At 37.2% G+C, this 14,381-nt stretch overlaps 1 protein-coding gene across 5 annotated transcripts in view; it reads left to right on the top strand.

Annotated features, from left to right (window-relative positions):
• SMARCA2 (SWI/SNF related, matrix associated, actin dependent regulator of chromatin, subfamily a, member 2) overlaps positions 1-14,381 on the top strand; it is a 216,091-nt gene that overhangs the window by 58,583 nt on the left and 143,127 nt on the right. For all 5 annotated transcript variants that reach the window (XM_027839554.1, XM_027839553.1, XM_027839555.1 and 2 more), the window contains 3 exons: positions 1,681-1,854; positions 4,297-4,470; positions 7,633-7,803. In XM_027839554.1, the coding sequence (XP_027695355.1) occupies positions 1,681-1,854; positions 4,297-4,470; positions 7,633-7,803 (519 nt within the window). The remainder of the gene's footprint in view (positions 1-1,680; positions 1,855-4,296; positions 4,471-7,632; positions 7,804-14,381) is intronic.

A 14,381-nucleotide genomic window follows, 5' to 3' on the forward strand; every position in this document is an offset into this window, starting at 1 on the left:
CAATACAATACAATACAATACAATACAATACAATACAATACAATACAATCTCGGAATGCTCTACCACAGGTTGGGCACAAATAGTCCCTGTGAACATTTAGGATGGATTCTCTAAATTTGTGCATCTTGGGGCAGCTAGGTGGTACAGTGGATAGAGTACTGACTTTAGAGTCAGGAGGACCTGAGTTCAAATCCAGCCTCAGACACTTGACACTTAGTAACTGTGTGACCCTGGGCAAGTCACATAACCCTGATTGCCTCACCAAAAAAAAAAAAAAAAAGAAAGAAAAGAAAATTTTCGCATCTTGTATTTCTGTCGAACTATTTCAATTCTGCTTTGCTCACAGAGCACAGCACCTTCTTTGATGAGGGCATGTCATACTGAGCAGTCCTGTGCTAGTGTCGCCCATGTCATGCAATCAATTCCAAAGTTCTTCAGCAAGACTTTGAGAGTGTCCTTGTATTTTTTCTTCTGACCACCACGTGAGAGCTTATTAAATTTAATCTTGTTTCCAGGTCATCTGATAGGAATATATATATAGTAGGCTTAATATTTAATAGGATTCATAATAATCCTTAAGTAATAATATCAACTTTCAATCGCAAAGAATACTGATACATACATATGTATATATACATAAGTATTTTGTGTATGTGTATATATATGTGTATATATATATATATATGTATACACATGTATTTGTGTATATACATATGTAAATACATGTATAAACACCCCAGCCCCGCAGAGCTTTGGACAGTACCTGATGCATATGTGCTTATTAAATGCTTATTGACATATATATCTATACACACATATATGTGATTACATATTATACATAACACATATGTACACATATATAGTTGCTATAACCTGCAACCAATACCTACATTCTCTGTAAATGAACCATTAAATGGATATTAAGAATCTGTTAATATGTCACAATATAAAATGAAAATGTTTTTGTCATATAGTATTATTGAAGTGAATCCATAGTCCTAAAAAAGAGAATTTTTAAAATTTTAAATGAAAAGCAAAGCAAGACTAAGTAAAAATAAATTGACATTTAAAATATAGAAAGTACTCATTTGCCATTTTATATTAATTGAATTAAAATTAGCAAAAAAATATTAAATCTGGTTTATATGCAACGCACAGTGCTTATACAGAAAGGATACCAGGAAGAAAAACACCACCATTCCTGCCTTTGAGGAGCTTACCTTCTCATGGAACAGGCACCTAAATAAATGTGATACAAGGGAGATGATGGTAAGGGCAAAGGAAACGTTTAGCCCCTGTGCTATAAGAAATATGAAGAAAGAGATGTCAATTTCAAATGAGGTAATCAGGGAAGACTTTATTTCATTTTTATGGTTATTTTTTTAATGACTTATGGACCTTTACCAGAAGAAAAATTATGCTAGTATAGAAAATATAATTTAATTTTAGTATTTTAATGTAGTTTTTCCCCTATTTGTCTCTGAGGGTTAATAAACTTTGTAGAAACCTTAGTGAAGGCCAAACACAATGAAAAAAAAACTCACTTAAATTACATTCTGTTAATGTAAAAGACAAGTTCTGATAGCTTAAAACTTCACTAAACCTTTGGGGCCATCTTGTATTTAAGGTCAAAAATATCAAGCTTCCATTTAAGGGATGTTGTCTTTTTCTCTTGACAGTTAAGACAAGAAGTGGTAGCTTGTATGCGTCGAGACACAACATTAGAAACTGCCCTGAACTCCAAAGCCTACAAACGCAGCAAGAGGCAAACACTGAGGGAAGCCCGAATGACAGAAAAGCTTGAGAAACAACAGAAGATTGAACAGGAGAGGAAGCGCAGACAGAAGCACCAGGTATTGTGACATACCCTCCCCCCACACCCTTCTTCCTTAGCATCTGTTAGGAATAGAAATCCAATTCACAAGAAAGGAAGTAGTTCAAAACTGCTTATGGCCATAAGTCCTTGGTGTAACATGTTCATATGAACTTGGTGAGAACCATAGAGATGAAGGAATTGCATTAAACTTTAAAGATTATAAAGCTTCACTCTATCATTTTATGCAAGAGGAAACTGACATCCAGAGAGGTCAAGGAAGTTGCCTGCAGTCATGTGACCAAAATCCAGGTTTCTGGATTTCTCAAGCCAGTACTCTCCTTGCCCCTCCACCTCCAGAAGCAGGAGAATATTTTACTGTGAGGTTGTCTCCTGGAATACTTTTGAGATCATGGGCAGTCCACCACTATTTAATTAGTCATGTTTTGTGTGTGCTATCTTTAGCTATATCACTCCTTAATACTTTAAATATCTTTGATATTATTGGTTTGGGTATTCTCTTTACCAGTGTAGATTGTATCTCCATATATTTTTTTAAAAATTAGTTTATTTTTAGTTTTCAACATTTACTTCCATATACTTTTGAGTTTTAAATTTTCTCCCCTTCCCTCCTGGTCTCCCTCCCCAAGATGGAGTGCAATCTGATATAGGCTGTACATATACATTCCTATTAAACATATTTTCACATTAGTCATGTTGTAAAGAAGAATTAGAACCAATAGGAGGAACCACAAGGAAGAAGAAACAAAACAAAACAAAACAGAAGGAAAAAAAAGAGCAAATAGTATGTTCTGATCTGCATTCAAACTCCATAGTTTTTTCTTCTTTGTGGATAGCATTTTCCATCATGAGACCTTTGGAGATGTCTTAGTTCCTTGCATTGCTGAGAAGAACTAAATCTATCAAAGTTAGTTATCACACAATGTGGCTGTTACTGTGTACAACGTTCTCCTGGTTCTCCTCGCTTCACTCAGCATAAGTTCATACAAGTCTTTCCAAGTTGTTCTGAAGTCTGCTTGCTCATCATTTCTCATAGGACAATAGTATTCCATCACATTCATATGCCACAACTTGTTCAGCCATTCCCCAATTGATGGGCATTCCCTCAATTTCCAATTCTTTGCCAGCACAAAAAGAACTGCTATAAATATTTTTGTACCTGTGGGTCCTTTTCCCATTTTTATGATCTCTTTGGGTTACAGTCCTAGAAGTGGTATTGCTGGGTCAAAGGATATGCACATTTTTTATAGCCATTTGGGCATAGTCCCAAATTGTTCTCCAAAATGGTTAGATCAGTTCACAACTCTACCAATGCATTAATGTTCCAGTTTTCCCACATCTCCAACATTTATTATTTTCCTGTTTTGTCATGTTAGCCAACCTGATAGGTATGATATGGTACCTCAAAGTCATTTGCACTTGCATTTCTCTAATCAATAGTGATTTAGAGCATTTTTTCACATGACTATAGATAGCTTTAATTTCTTCCTCTGAAAATTGCCTGTTCATATCTTTTGACCATTTATCAATTGGGGAATGACTTGTATTCTTATAAATTTGACTTAGTTCTCTATATATTTTAGAAATGAGGCCCTTATCAGAGACACTAAAAATTTGTAATTCCATATCTTTGACTTCTTGTGGACAAAAACAACTATTTCCCTAGTGGCCACCCTCTTATGAAGAGGACCTCTGCCTGTCAGTTATCTATACCTGAAACATTTTCAGCTTACACCTATGCTCCATTGGTACAGGTATTTACTCTTATGCAACATCATTAGAGGAGGCATTTAATGGATGATTTTAAGCCATTTTTAAAAAATTCAAAAGAGGTATTTAAAGATTGATAGAGTAGTATGTGGATAGAGAGTTTGCCTTGAGTCAGAAGGACTTGGGATCCATATTGCCTTCTGTCAAATCTTGACTGCACTCTCAGTGCATTAGCGAGTAGTTCTCTAAGGCAAGAATGTAGGTCACAGGGAGGTTCTGTTTAGCATTGCTTGAGCAAGTGCTCACCAGATATGTCCTACACTTATGATCACAGGTCTGGTAAAAATTAAAAAATTAAAGTGAGGGTATTGTAGTAGATGCATTATGTATGGTCATTTTTATGTTAACATGAGAGGTTATCATTTAACATGCCAGGGGATATGATTCTATTTTGTCAGCCTCATTTAGAACAATTAATCGAACCTATTAGTATCACTGCATCTTGGCCCTGATATGGTTTAATGGCTTCTTCTCCATAGGCATATTTATGAATGGTTCCGCAGGGAGAGCCTTCCCACGGACAACACTTTGGGAAACTCTCCAATTAAAACTCGATATAGTTTGGCTTTTATGACGTGCATTAAATTTTTTCATTCCTGTTAAATTTGCTTTGAAAGTTCCTTTTGAAACATTAAAACCTCATTATGCATCTGGAGACTGGTTTTAATTATGCACTTTTCAATGATCTTAGGAATACCTGAACAGCATTTTGCAACATGCAAAAGATTTTAAAGAGTACCACCGGTCAGTGGCTGGGAAAATTCAGAAACTTTCGAAAGCAGTGGCAACTTGGCATGCTAACACTGAACGAGAACAGAAAAAAGAAACAGAACGCATCGAAAAGGAAAGAATGAGGAGGCTGATGGTAAGAGGCACACTTGCTGAAATCTGCTACAGTCAGCCTTTTTGCTCTATAACAGGGGATCTTAACCTGGGGACCAGGAACTTGTTTTTAAAAATATTTTGTTAACTGTATTTCAATATAATTGCTTTCTTCTGTAATTTGATGCATTTTACTTTAAAACTTAATTCCGAGAAGGAATCCATAGGCTTTACCATACTGCCAAGGGGCCCATGACACAAAAAGGTTGAAAACCCTGCTTCTATGATCTCATAATGAACATGTGGTAGTATTTGACAATTATCATGTCCACATTCTAATAGCACACACACTTGAGTAGTACAGATTTTGCTATATCCCAGGATTGGCATGATTCAAATGTCAGTTATAAATATAAAGCAGTTTACTATAATGTATTATTTTGATAGCCAAATAAGGAAGCATAGAAAGTCCTCGTGAGATTAAAAATAAATAAAGGGTTTTTTTTTTTCTTTTGAGTTATCCCAGGACCAGGAACAGAAACTCTTTCAAATGGCATAGTGGAAGGAGCACAGCATTTGGAACCAGAAGACTGGGTTCAAATCCTGCCTCAGCCACTTACAGCCTCTGTGAGCCAGAGCAAGTCACATAACATCTTTGGGCCTTATTTCCTCATCTTTAAAATGAAAGGGTTGGAGTAGATGATTTCTGAGATCCCTTCCAGATCCAAATATATGAAATAGCTCAATCTCTCTACCTTTTCCACTTAGAGAAAAACCTTTTTCTGAAAATCCTCCAATACTTGTTAACCTAATTCCCTAGTTTTTTCAGGTGTTCCTTTTTTTTTTTTTTTGTAAACTCACCATTAGAATGCTGTTTTTTTTCCCCCTGTAGCTTGGGTATGGTTCCAAGAATCATTTAACATCTTCCTTTTTTTTTAACCTATTCATTACAGTTGGGAGATCAGGCATATGCCAATCCATATACACTTTATAGACTAGAGTCGGAAGGACTTTAAAGATCAGCCCCTCAGCTGGGTGGTGCGTTGTGCACCCCCTCCCCAGAGTTAGGAAGCTTGGCTTTAGACACTTATTAGCTGTGGGACCCTGGGCAAGTCACTTCACCTCTGTCTGCCTCAGTTGCCCAATCTGTGAAATGGAGATAATCTTAATAGCACTTTTCTCCCAGGATTAAGTGAGATAATATTTGTAAAGCATTTTGTATACCTTTAAGTGCCATATAGCTATTATTGTTATTGTCTTCCTGCCCATCTCCTGCACAACTCAATTTATAGATGAGGAAACTGAGGACAGATAAGTTAAGTGACTTGTCCTGTGTGGTAAAGTAGTCTGTAGCAGAGTTGGGATGGGCCCTCTGACATAGACCATCTATTCCAGTTTATTACGCTGCCTCTCATTTGTTGGCAGACATTTCATTTCAAAGAGACAAGATGTGTTCATCATTATGAGTTGCTATATGTTTGTCTTTTCTGTAATCAACCTTAGATCACAACTTGGATTTTAAAGCAATATACATCCCACAGCACCAATGGGGGTGGGGGGAGTGGGGTGTGTGGGTATGTATAAGACATAATGATAGAAGATCCAAAGAACATTCTGGGGAATAATGACCGGATAGGAGAAGACATTCAGTTATTCATGAAAAACCCAGGACATTCTAAGGGACAGGGTTTCTGGTTCTGGTTTTACTCATCGTCTTTTGTCATTACAGTAAGAAAATGTCACATATATCCTAAGTCATGGTGGTGGCACTTCCAGTTCTCATCATGATCTTGAACAGTACATAGCAAATATATCCCCTTTCATAGTGGCTAATACTGTAAACTACAGTTTTTTTTACTGAGTTTTAATTTAATTCAATTTTTTTTTGCTACTTTAGTAACCAATTGCATAGGCACTAATGATTAGGCAATTGTAAATCAATTAAAATAATTTAATAGCAAAAAAGCCTTCAGTTTTATGGTTCTTTTGCTTTTTTTTTTAATTAGATCAAACATAACCAAAAATAATTAGAGTTACCATGCCTCTATCTTCAATTCATATTCACTCAGGGCAGGTAACATTTTATACTGAATAATGATACTGCTTTTGCATTGAATACCAGGGAGATATACCCCAAGCTTTACCATCTCCACAGTGGATCTGTCTTCTAGTCTGGAGTTTCCTCTTTGTCTTGGCATGCCTGGAGTGTTTTCATTTAAAACCCTGCCTTTTTATAAGTTGAGAGGCAATGTAAGGAAGGAAGTGATAAGAAAGCCTAATAAATATTATTTTAATGACAATTAGATAAATGAGTGGCCCTAAACTCTTTGAAAATAATGCCCAATCTGAACTGTCCTGGACTTTATGGTTCAGATATTTGATCAGTGATTATTCTTGTAAGTATGTTATTAATGAAGTGAAGTTCATTCTCAGGGTAGTCATGCCAACTTTTTTCTAGGTAATAAATTGCTAATTTGAGTCAGTTTCAGTGAACAAATTTTGGGGTTGAAAAAGGAGGAACAGTTCCAACAGATGAAACTTTTACAACAACTCTTCTTGTTGTTGTTGTTTACTGACAAATAATTTTTTAGGTACAAAAAGTGAAATATGCATTCTTAGAGTGAGCAAAATTCACATATTTCCAGAAGCCAGACAATGAGAGTTTCCAAACCACCAAGTTTCCTGTTGTCCAGAAAACTTGATACTCCAAAAGAGTTTAAATGCACTGTTCACAAATAACTTTATTTTGTCAACGAGATTAAATTTTGTAGGCTTATGTAGCAAAAAAAAAAATGTATTGATAGTTTTCTTAAAGAACTTTATACAATTAACATATCTATAGGTTTATATGTTATTTCTATGTATAAACATATAATTTACATATTATTTCTTCATGTTATATTGTTATAGTCTTGTGTCCTAACAACTGGAAAGAGCCCTAGATTTTGAGTCAAAGACATATTTCTAGTTCTGCTACTTTACTAGGCGTTTGACCTTCAGAAAGTCAGGTTTTCAGCTCCCTCATCTGTCACATTAGGGACCTCTTACTAGATAACCCTTCTGGTTTTGTCCAGTCTGTTCCAAGTATATGATTACATAGTTCCAGGCTTCAATAACTTCTGTGTATTTGTAAGAGTAACTTGACACCAGAAAGTAGAGTTTTCTGTAATGTTCTACATAAAGGATATTTTTATTACCCTGAAAGGCTGAAGATGAAGAAGGCTACCGAAAACTGATCGATCAGAAGAAAGATAGGCGCTTAGCTTACCTTTTACAACAGACTGACGAGTACGTGGCTAACCTGACTAACCTGGTATGGGAGCACAAACAAGCACAAGCAGCCAAAGAAAAGAAAAAGAAAAGACGGAGGAAGAAGGTGAGTCATAAAAGGAGACACTAATGAGCTATAGCATTTATTAACATTAATTGGTGTGAGACATACATAAACTTTTTAGAACATACTACACACAACTATGTACCATATTTATTTTATAAGGTCTATATAGACATAATCTACATCCTGACTGTGTTGTTTGTACATTAGACAAAGTATTACCTCAGGTCGGGGTGGAATGGGAAAGAGCTGATGTATCACACTGTAAAAATCCAGCACACATTTCCAGTGTATAAAATAAATGATTGGGTAGAAGTCACACTGCACTTTGTTCTACCCCTCCAGAATGTGCTTAGTATATATATTTTGTAATAGAATTACCCATATTGGTGTCTTGTCCCTCTATTAGGCTGTGGCCTCTAGGAAGACAGTGATCCTATGTTATATATATGCTGTATCTTTCCCAGTACCTGGCTAGGTGCTCTTACAATGAATGAGTCAATGAAATGGGAAACATAGCATGTAGGGAATTAGGTAGACAGTCAACATAAAAGAGGTTGAAAAGAAGAAACCAAAAAGATAGCTTTATGCCAATTTAGTGATGAAATACTTTGAATTAGGAAACAAGATTAGAAAGTGGGTTGAAGGCATAATGGGCACAATACTTTTGAATCAGGTTCTGGAACCAGATTTTATTTGGCAGAGCCTAAAATAAATAAGTATTCTCTTTTACAACAGATAAAGAAAGATTCATCAGCTTTTGCAACTTTGTTCCCTCACCACAACAACTTTAGGTTGTAGGGTATTGTTAGAAGATACCTGTGATGTTAATTTAAAGTAGCCAAGGTGATCTTCCAATAACAACAAAATAAAAAATCCTCAATAGATTATTATGTAAAAGTATATTCTTATTACCCTGATAGTCTAAAGATGATTGGCAAAAAAATTCCTTTTTTTCCCCTTCACTGCCTGCTGAATATTTCCATGGGAATTATCTGACTAGTACTTCCTAGTCACTCGTTATGTCCGAACTAACATCCTTAACTTCCACCCTAAACCTGTCCCTTCTGCTGATGTTTATATTTCTCTCTCTCTATTTTTTTTCTGTTGATGTCATCATCATCTTTCCAGTACTCCAAGTTTGTAAGCTTGGGATTATCTTTGATTCTTCCCTTTCCTCTGAATCTAGCCAGTTGCCAAGTCATATTCATTCTATGTCTTGAATCTACTCATCTTTTCAACTCCCCCTGCAACCATTGGTTTTAAGTCCTCATTGCCATTTGCCTGGATCATTGTGATGGCCTCCTGACTAGTCTTCTTGACTCTAGTCCCTGCCTTATAGCACTCTCTTAGTAAAAATTCCTTATGTGCTTTTCTGTTCTGTCACTTTCCTTTGTGAAGACCCTCAGTAGTTCCTCTTTCATTATTAAATAAAATATACACTCCTGATCCTGGCATTCAAGTCCTTCTATAGTTTGGCTCCAGTCTCATCTCATACAGTTTCCCTTCAGGTTTTCTGATGTCCAGTCAAACTATTGCCTGCTCTCTGTCCACTCACCTTTTCCCATCTCTCTGCCTTTGTTCATGCTACCCCCTCACCCAGAATGGATTTTCCCTTCCATCTCCATCTACTGAAGTCCCACCCTTAAAGGCAATAAATTTTTTTAATTATACTATGTTATGGAAATGCTTGTTTTATTCCATAAATAAATGAATGAATAAATAAATAATTTTTAAAAAATGAAGTCCCTCCCTTTAAAATCCCAAATAGGGATGAAGACTTCCCTGATCTTTCCCTCATGTGAGAGTGTTGTTCCCTGATCACATTTCTCATAGTACTTTAAATGAACTTTCAGTTGCACCTATCACACTTCACCAGGTATCAGTTATTTGGGTAGATGTCATTTCTCCCTTATTAGAGCATAAGCTCCTCAGATCAATATTTGTTTCATAAGTATCTCTGTACTCTCCCAGTGCTTGCATCTTACATATAGTATAGACTTAAGTGAATGTTTGTTGAATTGAATTGAATTTTATGGTTGGACACTGAGACCAAGAAGGAGCCAATATTCATGTCAGGGGAGATAGAGATTAGATATTTGTAGCATTTGATGATTTGATCTTTCTGTCAAGACATTGAACACAGTTATTATTGAGAAATAATTTATTTCAAGATCCTTGAATTGTTATATCCCTCTTCCAAGGGAAAGGGCTACATGATTCTTCTATTTCATCTGTGATTTTAAGGTATGTGATGGGATACTTTATAATGAACATGAACAAGTGAAAACTCATGTCTTGACATTAACATTTAGTTGACAGGGAATACTTCATTTTCCTTTCAGTATACTGTAGCAGAGCTTGGAGAAGTCTAGGCCTTAAATTCTGGCTTGTATGAAATATACATTCAAGTTTAATAAAGAACATATGTGCAAATGAAGATAAAAACTCATCATATTCCTTAGGTGAGCACTACAAAATGTAGTATTTTTCACTTCACCAATTTTTTTTGCAATTAAAGCTAAGGACTTTTTAAAAATGAAAATTATAAGAGTTTTAAAATTAGTTGTTAAATTTTTTAGAACTATAAGAAACCTTAGAGATCTTAGCCTATGTTACTGTGCATTTATATGTCTAAGATAAATAACCATGGGCTGATTATTTCAGTGTGAGTGTCCTGACACCAGGACGTGGCATAGGCAAAATATGGCTTCATGCATTTGGAAATCCATATAGGTGTAGGTCAGTGAAGCTGTTATATGATTTTACTAAGAATCTTCATTGTCCAAGGGGTACAAAATGACAAACTTTCTGATAGAATGTAAGCTTCTTGAGGGGAGGAAGTTTTATTTCTATCTTTATATCCCTAGTGCCTAGTACAGTGCTTAGCACTTTATAGGCACTTCGCAAATGGTTGTGATATGATTAATTCCCTTCAAATTTAATAATGATGCCTACTTGCTTTGTTGACATCTTAGAAATCCTTGTGTACTTGTTCTCAATATGCTAGTGCCTTCCTCTCTGAGATTACTTCCATCTTCTTACATGTACCTAGTTATCTACGTGTTGTTTCCTCCTCTAGAATGTAAGCTTATCAAGGAAGGGACCATTTTTTTTTGCCTTTCTTTATATCCCCAAGTAATTAGCACAATGCCTGACATCTCAATTTGGGTATCTGTGGCAGCAGTGTGAAAGCTCCCCTCTCCACAATCCAGTTTTTTAAAGACAAATTCATTTGTGGGGAGTATTCTTTGTGTAGAGACTTGGGATCTCAGAACCCAGGGCCCCATAGAGGACCCCAAGATACCATCCTGAGTGGGGAGAATAAGACATCAAGGGCACTGACCCTGTGGACAGAGACTGCAGGATTGCCCCCAGAAAAGAGGCCAAGAGGAGCTCACCTGGAGTGCTTACAGGAAGAAATCATGTCATTTAGTAGCTCCTTTTATCAGTAGTTGTTCTTGCTAAATAGGTAATAAATTCATATTTTCCACCTGCTAAAGAAATGTAAGTGTTCTAACTGACCTCTAAATTTTGGTATCTATGGGTAAAACACTAGTTGCAAGTCGTTCTATGACATTTCAAGTTGTCCCTCAGTAGTATGACTCTAGATTAAATTCAGATCCACACACACTTATTAAGCAACTGTGTTGTGACAGCTTCTATATTAGTTGAAGGGTAGCAAAAAGACAAATAAGACATAAGTGCTGCCTTCAAGTATTTTACCTAATAAAGGAGTAGAGAGGCGCAAAAACAAAAATCAGATTAGCCTGTGATAGTGCACAGGAGAGGTATGAAGGGCTACTGGTTAAAGTCAGTCAACCAGTATTTACTAAGTACCTATTATGGGCCAGACATTGTGCTACAAGTATATGAGCACAAAGAAAGAAATAATCCTTACTTGCAAAGATCTAATATTTGCTTACCTTATTATGCAAGAGAAAATGTAGAATATAAATATAAAGTGAATAAATACAGATAAATGTGAAATAGACTCATGGTAGTTTGAGAAGGAGGTCATTAACATTTGAGGAGGATCAGGAAAGGCTTCGTGTAGAAGATGGTACCTGAGCTGCTTAAAGGAAGAAAGGGACTTTATGGTATGTAGGTAAGAAGGGAATGTGTTCTAGACATGTGGGATGGCCAGTGAAAAAGTGTGGAGATGCAGGCACTTGACACTTACTCGTTGTGTGACCCTGGGCAAGTCACTTAACCCTGATTGCCTCACCAAAAAAATAAAACAAATCAAAAGCATGGAGATGGGAGATGGAGTGTTGTATGTGAGGAACAGAGAGAAGGACAATTTGGGTGGATTGCAGAGTGTGAGAGGGGAAAGTAATATGTCATGTGAATGGACAAATAGGTTGGGGCCAGGTTGTGAAGGGCTTTTAAAGCTAAACACAGGAATTTGTATTTTACCCTAGAGATACTAGGAAGCCCTTGGAATTGATTGAGTGAAGAGTCGCAAGGGCAGATCGAAGCTTAGGAAATGTTCCTTTGGCAGCTGTGTGTAGGATTGACAGGAATGGCGAGAGACTTGAGAAAGGAAGGCCAGTAAAGAGACTGCTACAATAATAGGTCTGAGAGGTGATGAGGGCCTGGATAGCGGCTCTGGGAATAGAAAGAAAAGGGCTAGGATGCAAGAGATAACGTAGAGGGAAGGCAATAAGATCTGACCCCTGATTGGATATGTGGGTGGGGGAGAGTGAGGAGTCCAGGGTCATGCTGAGGTTAAAAACCTTGGAGACTGGAAGGGTAGTGGTACCTTCAGCAGAAATAGGACTGTTTGGAAGAGAATAAGATCTGGGAGTAAAAATAATGAGCTTAGTGTTTGACATGTTGAGTTTAATATGTCTCTGAGACACAGTTGGAAACATCTAGGAGGCCGTTGGGGACATGGAACTGAAGCTCAGGGGCTAGGTATATATCTGGGAGTCATCTGCATAGAGCTGACAGTTGAGCCCATGGGATCTGATAAGGTTACTAAAAGAAGTACAGCACAAAGCAAAAAGGGCCTGGAACAGAAACTTGGAGAATATCCATAGTTCGGGGTCGTGCTATCGAATATGAACCAACAAAGAAGAATGAGGAGAGGTTAGACAGGGAGTAGGCAAACTAGAAGAGAGTACAGTCACAAAAACCCAGAGGGGACAATGGTCGGCTGTGTCAGATGACCAGTTCAGTTGGGAGGGACGAAGACTGAGAAAAGACGATCGCAAGTAATGTTAGCTATGAAGCATACAAGGAAGGAGCAGTTATTTCTAGCTGGGAGCATCAGAGAAGGCTTCATGGAGGAGGAAGCACTTGAATTGGACCTTAAAAAGGGAAGAATTGGAAGTCAGGGATGTGGGTATATTCCAATTGAGGGAAGCATTGTGAGCAATAACACAGAGGTGGCAAAGAATGGCATGAGTTCAGGGAATGGTGAGTGGTCCAGATTGCTGGAATATAAAGTGCGTAAAGGGGAGGTGACACTGAAAAGGGAGGTTAAAGTCAGGTTGTGCAGGACCTTGCATTCAATTCTAAACCTGGACTACGTCTTTCTGAGATAGGCTCCATCGCCAGTAATGAGTGGTCCGCAGGGAGAGGTTGAACACGGAAGACAGAATGGGGAAACCAGGCAGCTACTCCATTCTGTCTACCTCAGGCCTTCTACAGTGTGGCATAATTCTTTGTTTTGCTTCTACCCGCCCCTACCCCTAATCTTTCCTCCCTTCTTTTACCCAGTCCCCTTTCTCTTATCCCCTTCCCCTCTTACTTTCCTGTAGGGTAAGACAGATTTCTAAACCCAATTGAGTGTGTATGTTATTCCCTCTTTGAATCAATTCTGATGAGAGTAAGTTTCATTCACTCCTCCTCCCCCCTCTTCCCCTCCACCGTGAAAACTTTTTCTTGCTTCTTTTATGTGAGATAGTTTACTCCATTCTACCCATCCTTTTCCCTTTCTCCCAGTACATTCCTCTCTCATCCCTTTTTTAGATACCATCTTTTCATATTCAACTCACATCTATGCCCTCTGTATATAGATATATTCCTTCTACCTGCCCTAATAATGAGAAAGTTCTTATGAGGTACATGTATCATCTTCCCTTGTAAGAATGTGAACAGTTTAACCTTATCCCTTAAGATTTCCCTTTCCTGTTTACCTCTTTATGCTTCTCTTGAGTCTTGTATCTCAAAGTCAGATTTTCTATTAAGCTCTTTTCTTTTCATCAAGAATGATGAAAGTCCTATATATCTTTGACTGTCCATTTTCCCCCTGAAGGATTATACTTATTTTTGCAGGGTAGGTGATTATTGGTTGTAATCCTAGCTCCTTTGCCCTCTGGAATATCATATTCTAAGTCCCCCAATCCTTTAATGTAGAAGCTGCTAAATCTTGTGTTATCCTGACTGTAACTCCATGGTACTTAAATTGTTTCTTTCTGGTGGCTTGCAATATTTTCTCCTTGACCTGGGAGCCCTGGGATTTGACCATAATATTCCTGGGAGTTTTCATTTTGGGATCTCTTTCAGGAGTGATTAATGGATTTTTTCAATTTCTAATTTACCCTCTGGTTCTAGAATATCAGGTCAGTTTTCCTTGATAATATCTCAAAAGATGATGTCTAGGCTCTTTT

The sequence above is a fragment of the Vombatus ursinus genome, unplaced genomic scaffold, assembly GCF_900497805.2.
Source record: "Vombatus ursinus unplaced genomic scaffold, bare-nosed wombat genome assembly UNPS02014832.1, whole genome shotgun sequence".
In the NCBI taxonomy this organism is placed as follows: Eukaryota; Metazoa; Chordata; class Mammalia; order Diprotodontia; family Vombatidae; genus Vombatus; species Vombatus ursinus.